This window comes from Zosterops lateralis (genome assembly GCF_965231275.1).
Source record: "Zosterops lateralis genome assembly, chromosome: 27".
NCBI classification, from domain to species: Eukaryota; Metazoa; Chordata; class Aves; order Passeriformes; family Zosteropidae; genus Zosterops; species Zosterops lateralis.
The window spans coordinates 291,199-300,741 of NC_139787.1; the positions used below are offsets into that span (position 1 = coordinate 291,199).

General features: G+C 46.8%; 1 protein-coding gene across 1 annotated transcript in view; it reads right to left on the minus strand.

Annotated features, from left to right (window-relative positions):
• Nucleotides 1-8,429: 8,429 nt before the first annotated feature.
• Nucleotides 8,430-9,543, minus strand: part of MLLT11 (MLLT11 transcription factor 7 cofactor) — a 3,773-nt gene continuing 2,659 nt past the window's right edge. Inside the window, exon 2 of the mRNA XM_083878945.1 lies at nucleotides 8,430-9,176. Coding sequence (XP_083735071.1) covers nucleotides 8,909-9,169 — 261 coding nt within the window. The 5' untranslated portion in view covers nucleotides 9,170-9,176 and the 3' untranslated portion in view covers nucleotides 8,430-8,908. The remainder of the gene's footprint in view (nucleotides 9,177-9,543) is intronic.

Consider the following 9,543-nt stretch of genomic DNA (forward strand, 5'->3'; position numbering starts at 1 on the left):
TGAGTGTAAAATGTTGAAATTTCTGCACTCCAAAGCATTTTCCCTTGGTAGAAAAAGGGGGGAAGCCAAACCTTTGTGTTCTTGTCCCAGAACTCGAGGAATCTGTCCCTGATTTCTGCCATGATCAATGTGATAAAAGCCCAGATTAATCAAATTATTAATCAAATAACTGGATTTGCCCCAAGAAGGGGATTGGGGGTGGAAAGGGAGGGTAACCCCACGTTCACCCCAGGCCTGTGATCCCCCTCCGGGGTGTGTGTGCAGAGGACGGAGCTGAGATTTGGGATTTCGGACATAACTGAAACCGCTCAGAGCTGGTTGCTGCAAACAGGAGGGAAACGCGTGTCTAATTAACCCCAGAGTGTGTTAATTAACCCCAGACTGCTCTAATGAGAGGGCAGACACACAGGGCAAGGATGCGATCCCAGGCGTGGGCAGGAAAAGCCCTGACACGGCACAGGCTCCTGTGGGAGGGAATTTACTGACCATAAAAAATGCTGTTTTGGGTTTAAAAAGCTCCTGGTGTTTTTCTGTGGAAGAGTTGGGGATGCGGCCGGGTTTGAATTCCAGGCAAAGATCAAATCCTCCTCGGTTTTGGTCAGATTTGATGCACAGATACTTCCAGAAATTAAATCAGGGGATTCCCCTCCAAAAGGTGACAACATCCTCGGCTTTATTTCCTCCAAAAATAACCCAAACCGGTTCCCGTGAGCCCCACGGAGTTTTTATTTTTCATTTTCTCTTCCGAAGGAGAAGTTTCTTTTCCCCACTGAAGGGATTTTTTGGCAAAATCACCTGTTTTGGGGAGAAGGATGGCAATAACTGAGGGTGGCTGTGGGAAAGGCACAACACAGACCAGCTGCATGTTAAAAAAAAATGTTTTAGTTCTTAAAAAAAAAAAAATAGAAATTTTAGTTTTAAAAAAGTGACATTTGTATCTCCAAAGACAACCAGACTCCCAGGGTGTCACATCTGGATTTCCATGTGCCACCAGTTTACACTGCTGGCCACTGTGGGAAGTAGAATATTTGCCTAAATATAAATAAAACCAAGGGATTTTTTTTTTTTTTTTTTTTATTTGGGGTGTTTTGATGAAAAACCTCCCTCAAATTCTTCCTGAAAAAAGCAGGAGAAGGAGATGCTTTTCCCTGAGAGCATGAAATGCTCCATGGGACAAACATTCATGGCTAAAAGGGAAAAAAAAAATCCCTTCCGCGCCTCTAAAAATGTTTAAAGCGACGCGCCAAGAGATTATTTTCGTTGCCATTTGAGATGTGGTCCCTGGGATTTGCAGGTCCTTGCACGAGGCCTGTGCTCAGGAATTCCCAGGCAGCTCAGCACTAATCCAGCTGCTTTGGCACTTCTCATTCCCAACAATGCAGGTATTGACATCCCAGAATAAGCCGTCGGATCACCTGGCTGGGTGGAATTTTGTGGAAAAAGCTTTGGATTCAAGGTCTCAAAGCACTTTTTTTGGCATGGCAGGAAGTGGAGGCTGGAGGGGGCAGCTCTTGGCACTGAGGGAATGGCTCCAGGTTTAACCAAAAAGAGAGGAAAAAACAATTTTCCTTTAAAATTTTCCAGAGAATAAATATTTTAAATCTGTAAACATGAGTTTTTTTGGCTTTGGAAAGGCAGAATTTGGCCAAGCAAGGAGGAGAAAGCTCCTGTGAGCAACTGAAAAAACAACGATTTTCCTTTACAAATTTCCAGAGAATAAATATTTAAAATCTGTAAACATGAGAGGTTTTTTTTTTCTTTGCTTTGGAAAGGCAGAATTTGGCCAAACAGGGAGGAGAAACCTCCTGTGAGCGACTGAAGGTAGCGCCACCTAAACAGTTCCCCCTTTGTCTTCCTGGTGGGTCCCAAGCCAGGAATGATTTGTAGTAATTTGGCAAATAATTCAGAATAATTAACAGCTTTAGAAAATTGTTTTTCAGCTGGGGCAAGTCTGTAAACAGACAGAACTGATGTAACCCGTCTCTGTGTGAGCATTAAAGAGCGGCTCTGCTTCCTAATCCTCTTTTCCTGCCCCGAAGTTAATCCAAATAATCGAGTATCCCTGGGACACGCTGGAAGAATTGGCGGTAGTAGGCAAGGCTGGGGAATGACATCCCTTGAGGAAACAAAACCGAGCTCTGGAGCTGTGCCCTGCTTTACTGAGCTCCATTTGTATCTGTCTCATAAAATAACAGAGATTACGGCGCCCTGGGCGGTTTGATGGGAGGACAAGGTGGGCTGATATTAATGGCAGAGTATGAGGTCTTTAGATAAATGATGGAATATCAGGTTGGGGTTTCATGAGTTTGGATGATTTACTCCCAGACTGGGACGTTCCCCACAGGATAAAGGAACAAGCCTCTGCCAAAGAGACAACGGGCCAGCTTGGCATTTCTCCTCCCGAGGGCTTTGGGTTTCCAGGAAAAAAACCCAAATATTCCAGTGTGGTTGAAGTGGCACCGAGTCTCTGGCGCCGACAGAAGCCCCATGGACACTCAGCCCTCCTGACCTGCCCATGAGCTCCACAGGAGCTGCAATATTTTCCTTTTGGGACTGAACTCTGCTGTTCCTCACCTTGCTGCCCGCCCTGCCCAGGGAGGACGAGGGGCTGGTGGCTCTGGGGACAGCGAGTGGCACTTGGGTGACACAACCCACAGCCTCTGCCTCCACCACTTCCTCCCTTCTTGCCTTGGGAAATGAAGGCCAACACCAGAGAAAAGAGTCAGGGTTTCCTTCTCTCTTCCTTGAATAGAAACGGCAGGGGAAAGGCTGGAGTGTGTGGCTCGAGACTCCTGGGATTATGGAAAACAATGGGGGAATACAGCACTACAACACCACTACAGCTCAGCAAAACAAAGTTCTCAGGGTAAACCCAGCACTGCTGGAAGCTTCAAACAACCTCCAAGATCATCGAGTCCATTTGAGGGTTGGATTGATGATCTTGGAGGTCCTTTACGGCCTTAATAATTTTATTTTGTGCACATTAATAAGGGCTACCACACGAATTAAAAGTCCTGGGAGTGGAGGCAGCAGCTGAGCAGACGTGGCTCTGCAAAGCTTCCTTCCCTGCCCCTTCCCTTGGCTGCATCCTGCTCCCAGCACAGGAAAAACTGGGACCTGACCTGTGCTGGGTGCCAGAGAGGAAAACACTTCAGCTCCACGGGTCAAGGAATCGCTGCTGTGGCACCAGCAGCTTCAAGAATTTAAATTACTTGTCTCTGGACTCTAGAAAAAAAAAAAAAATAATAATAAAAAAATGCTTAGCTTTGGGGAAGAGAGCGGAATTGAGAAGTGAGGGGATTAGATAAACTTCCACTTTATCAAATTCCTAGATCCAAAGTTAATTAAAGGTCAAGCAGCATAAAAGATGGTTTTAAAAAACAACACAAATCTTTCTGTAAGGAGGAGTTATCAGAGCCTCGACGTGAGGTTTGAACAATTTATCCAGGTTTGTGTGTTACATACAATCCATTTCTGCGGCAGTGGGTTTCTCTTTTTATTATTTATTTTTTAAATAACTGTTAAAGCACATCAAGGGCTGCACATGGCAACATCAGACATGGTGGTTCATTTAAAATTTAATAGGAATTAAGTTATTTCTATTGGTGTCCATCACTGTTTCTTTAATTAAGTCTGAACTGGGATTAAATCAATAAATCACCCAAAAATCACGCTCACTGCAATGGGATATTGGCTGAAATGAGATAAACAAGACTTCTCAGCCCCCAAAACAATGTTTCTTCCTGCAATTGACCATAGTAGCTCCTATTCAATGCAGACTCTGGAAGAATGGGACAGGAAATTACCTAAACGGGCGCAGGCTCAGTGCAGGGAACCCACAATTCCTCTTTAAAAAGGGAAAAAAAGAGATCCTGTTCCTCAGCACCGGCGTAGATCAACAGATTACAGGCACAGAGAGGGAAGTTCACCTAAAGTTCTTCTCATTTAACCCTTGCAACCTGTTTTTTCTCTTTTTTAAAATTTTTTAATTTTTTTATTTTATTATTTTATTTATTTTATTTTATTTTATTTTATTTTATTTTATTTTATTTTATTTTTTAACCTGATTTAGCAAGTTTATCAGGTTTGTTTCATAGGATGCTTGGGTTGGCAGGTGAAAACAGCCCAAGTCTGGAGTTTTCAGCACCTTGTAACCAGACCAACCCAGCTAAATATCCTTGTTCCCATTTAAAAACACAAGCAAGACAAGAAAAAAAAAATCTTTATCTGGAAGTGTTAAATTAGAGGTTTTTGTTAAAATTAAAGTGGCTGCTGATGCCATCTCGTGGGAAATACAAAGTTCACATCTCGGAGCAGCAGATACAGCTGTTTTTGAGCCATTCCTGACACTGGGAGTGTCATGGAAGGAAAATCCCGAGGTATTTTAAGGCAGTCCCATGTGGAAGGTGGCATTTGGGGCTCTGGTAAAGGGGATCAGAGCCACATCTGTCTGCAGACACTGAGCCTCATCCAGGGTACAAAAATCCTGAATTTTAGTCCCCTCTAGGTTTGTGGAACATCCTTGACTGAAGTTTTGTGCCAGGAACACTTTGGACCTTTTTTTTCCCCTTTAAATTTTCCCCTTTAAATTTTCCCCTTTAAAATTTTCCCCTTTAAATTAAATTTAATTTAATTTAAATTTAATTTAATTTAATCCTAATTTAAATCCTAATTTTCAGAGTTTCGAGGCTCTGAAAGCTTTGAGAGCAGGGCTGGAGTGCTGCTGTGGCCAGGCCCAGGCAGAGAGGTCTGGCTGGGAATGTCAAGATCTGGGATTTCAAAAGCACTCTCTGATTACTAAGCAAATACTCACCCAGGTGAACAGTCCCACTCGACCAAAGAATTATTCACAAGCAGAAGTGTTTGCAGGATGAGGACAAAAAGCTTCCCACAACATTTCAGTAACCTCAAGATTACAGAGAAACAACAGTTTGGGTTTCCCCAAACACACAAAGTTCCTTCGATGAGTTATTAGACAAATTGGGATTACTCAAAAAAGAATTTGCACTTAGAACCAAGTTAAATGGGTTTTGCCAGCCAAAAAAAAAAGGAACATCGGGAAACCTATTTATTTCCATCTAATTTGGGATACAATAAATAAAAGGAGTAATCTACTCATGCCTTAGACCTGCTTGCCCAGGGATTTCCTTGCCCAACATTTACACAAAGCAAAACACACATCACTGGCAGTAGAGAGCAAAGCAATCCATTCTCGGGATTTGGAAATGACAGGAATTCTCATTATTTTGCTGTTGCCATCGGCCAAATCCACTTTCTGCCTCAGCACAGCCAGTGTCCCCCTCACACTGGATCCACCTTTATTTACTCCAGTTGTGGGATCCTCCTCCCTCACCTCGCCTGGAAAAACATCCCGGGGCAGGAAGGGACAGTTTGGGCGTGTTTGGCGACAATTCAGCACTTTTACTTTCCTAAATACCCATCTGCCCTCTACTGGAGAGCAAACCTAGGGTGGTTTGGGGTTTTTTTTTTGTGTGTGTGTTTTTTTTTGTTTGTTTGTTTGATTGATTGATTGATTGGGGGGTTTTTTGTTTTTTGTTTGGTTTGGTTTTGGTTGTGGTTTTTTGGTTTTGTTTTTGTTTTGTTTTTTGGCTGTTTTTTTGGTGGGGGTTTTTTTTGGTGGGTTTTTTTATTGATTGATTTTTTGTTTTGGTTTGGTGGGGGTTTTTTTTGGGGGGGGTTGGTTGTTTGGGGTTTGTTTGTTTGTTTGTTTGTTTTGGGGTTTTTGGGGGGTTTTTTTGGGTTTTTTTTGTTTTTCCCCCGAGGTTTTCACACTCGAGGTCCCACATAACACCTTACCTGAGGCAGTTTTTGGCGTTTGCTGAAGGGAGGAGATTGAGAACTCGCCCCGGTGTAAGAATGAAGGGCTGTTTGTGATGGGATTTATTCTCTGGGTGAGCGTCCTCCACATGGGGGTCCCTCATCCTCAGAGCCCCAAAATTACCCCTTTCAGAGGGTCCTCCAGCCCCTTCCCCTCACTGGGAGTCCTCTGAACCCCTCATGAGTGTCCCCCATCCTCAGATTTGCCCAAAATCACCCCTTTCAGAGGGTCTTCCAGCCCCGCTCCCTCATGGAAAGTTCTCTGAACCCCTCATGAGCGTCCCTCATCCTCAAAACCCCAATATTGCTCCTCTCAGAGGGTCATCCAGCCCCTTCCCTCACTGGGAGTCCCCTGAACCCCTGATGAGTGTCTTCCATCATCAGATTTGCCCAAAATCGCTCCTCTCAGAGGGTCTTCCAGCCCCTTCCCTCACTGGGAGTCCTCTGAACCCCTCATGAGTGTCCTCCATCCTCAAAACCCCAAAATCGCTCCTCTCAGAGGGTCCTCCAGCCCTTTCCTTCACTGGGAGTCCCCTGAACCCCTCATGAGTGTCCCTCATCCTCAGACCCCCAAGATCGCAGCCCCTTCCCCTCACAGGGGTCCCCTGAACGCCTCACAGGGGTCCTCCATCCTCAGACCCCCAAGATCGCAGCTTTTCCCCTCACGGGAGTCCCCGCAGCCCCTCACGGGGGTCCCCGAATCCCCTCACGGGGGTCCCCGAAGCCCCTCAGGAGGGTCCCCGAAGCCCCTCACGGGGGTCCCGAAACCCCTCACGGGAGTCCCCGAATCCCCTCTCGGGGGTCCCGCAGCCCCTCAGGGGGGTCCCGCAGCCCCTCACGGACCCGCCCCGGCCCCGCTGACAGCGCTCGGCCCCTCCCTGTCCCGCCCCCGCCCCTCCCGCCGCGGCCTCACAAAATGGCGGCCCCGGCAGCGAGCCCGGCAGGCGGCGGAAGGACACAGGACGCGCAACAAAAGAGTCCCCGGAAGCGGCGGGCAAAAATCGGGCTGGTCCCGCACTTTTTCTCCCGCAGGAGGAACTGTGGGGAATATGGAGAATTCTCCTTCTTTTCTCCGCTGTATTCCCCGCCCTGGGGCCGTCGGGAGAGGCCGGGCAGGGCAGAGTTTTCCTTTGGCGGAAGGATATCAGTCGGTTCGCGGGGTTAGGTCCGGCAGAGGCGGTTTTTGCGCCAAGTATAAAATGGCGGCGGCGCCTCGGTGAGGCGGGCTGGTTTGGATGTCCTTTAAAACTTTTGTAATTAGGATTTGTAAAGATATCTCTATTTATATGTGTGTGTTTCGGTATTTTGAGCGTACCTGTCCCCTCTGAGCGCCTTCCAGCCCAGGATTTAGCGCCCTTCAGGCTGCTAAACCCCCCTGTCCGAGGTGTGTTACTCCCTTGGGTTCCCCTGACTTGCCCAAAATGCCCTTTTGAGATAAAATTGGAGCTTTGGAGTGTTTTCCTGTGGAGCTTGGAAAAGCTGAAGTGTAAATAATGTCCTTAATGTGCTTATAATAATTCTTTGGGCTTAGTTTTTCCACACTTAAGTCTTTCACAGAGACATAGGGGTGAGTTCTCAGCTCACCGTAAGGAGATTTTAATGCCAAATAACTTGATGTCAGTCTACATGTCCACAGGAATGTGTATGGTTTTTAACAGATTTTATTTAAAGTCTCATAATAAATACTTCTCCTGCAGGTTTTCCTAGCTGGGAACACAGAAGTCAAACAGCTCTGCAGAGGAGAGTTTACATTTTTCACCTCTGGTTTTTACACAGATGGTTCGAAATCAGCACACTCGATTATTTCTGGAGATTACAGGAGAGCCACATCCAATTGTCACAGTAGAATGCAGGGTTTTTTTCAGATTTTTTTTCCTATTTCTAGCAGTTTTTAAGCTTCCTCAGCCTGTCCCCACCCCTCAGCTCTCAGGGTGATTTTGGGATGCTCCACTTCATCCCAATCAAATCCAAAAAAAAAGCACATTCAAGAACACAAACTAATCCCAGGAGAAGGAAAAAAACCTGTTTCAAAGCCAAAAATTATTCCCGGTTGGGTTTTTCCCTCCCCATTTTGAGATGATGCTCAGAAATGAACCTCAGCAGGTGAAAAATCTCCCCGGAGAAAACTCAAGGCTTCCACTTGAATGAATGAATGAATTCAGCAGCATCGTTTGTTGTTGTTTTCAAAGCGATTAATTCGGTGGGTGGAAAACCTGAAATATTTTCATTTTGGGGGTAAGATCAAACTAAATTCTCCATCTTTCAGCTCTGCCCCATCACCCTTCCAAGACCCCACAATGTCTGTCCCAGTCAGGAGCTGCACTGGGAATATAAACCACTTGAGGCATTAAAAAAGGATTTAAAAAAATCAAATTTGGGGCAATAAACACCCAGCCTTGACCCCACCAAGCATTTCCATGTCTATGTACCCTCCTGGACATAATTTTTTCTGCTTGAGCTCACACCACAAGGCTCAAAGTGATTTTTTTTTCTCAAAAAAAAGGTTTGTGCTGATATCTTGGGCACATCCCTGCCTCTCCCACCTTGCATTTCCCAACGGGAAGGTTAAAGGAAGAAAGCAGATTTTTTTTTTGAGAAATTGGGCCAGGGGAGCACCAGAGGGTCAGTGCTTTCTGCAAAACGAGGGTGATTCCCATTTGTGCTCCTCTGCACAAATGAGTTTCTTAAAAAAGCACTTGAGAAATGAGCTGAGAAATTGTCACCCGGGGCAGGGACAGGCACGGTCACACTGACACAGGGGGGTGGCACCTCCCAAACCCTCTGGAAAAGGAGAGGGGCGATGGGGGGCTCCTTTCTGCCCCCTCCCCTGGTGCTGTCACCCCCCACTTGCCCCGTTGTGATTCCAGTAAAGGAAAAAGGGGGAGAGGGGTTGGAGATTTTTGGGGAGCCCATCACCGCGGTGAACTGCTGAGTGAATTAGCGATGGCAAAACCGCCCAGAAACCAAAAAAAACCCAACAAAACCCCAACCCAACAACCTCCAAACTGACAACAAAACCAAATCCTGGTGGAGAGAGAGCAAGGGAGGGTAAGGACAGACAGGAAAGGCTTCAAATTAAATCAAAATCTAAGGAGCTGATGCTGGCGATGGGAGCTCGCCAGAAGTTGAAGCTGTTGAACTGCAGCAGAGTGTCCTCTTCCTGGGAGAGGTCCTGGCTGCCTCGCTCCCCGAGCTTGCCCAGGCCTCCCTTGGGCTTGTAGAGGGCCATGTCTGCGAGCCCCAGCCCCTCCAGCTCGGCCATGTCCAGCCGTGGGATGGGCATCCTCCAGTAGATGAAGGAGTCGTACTGGCTGCTGATGGTGTCCAGCATTTTCAGGCTGTGGAGGGCGTGAGGGGAAAGAATGGGGAAGAGAAAAGCTCTACCAAAGACAGGAGTTGCCCCAAAGTGGTCAGAAGTCTCGGGTGGTGTTGCCATATTGAGCCCATCCCGTGGGATAATCCCCAAAAAGGAGGTGATGGTGTAGGAGAACGTGGGGTGGTGGAGATTTGACTCCAGGCTGAGTCTAACTGCAGGCTTGAGCTCTGCCAGGGTTTTATCCACAGCCTTGGGCACGGCATGGGAATTTGGAGGGGCCCAAGGGATTTATCACCCCCGTGCCTCAGTTTCCCCATGCAAACAGCACGGGATGGGGAGGGCAGGGTGGGGATTCTCCCCCTGAAATCCATCCTGCTGGCACTGGGGAG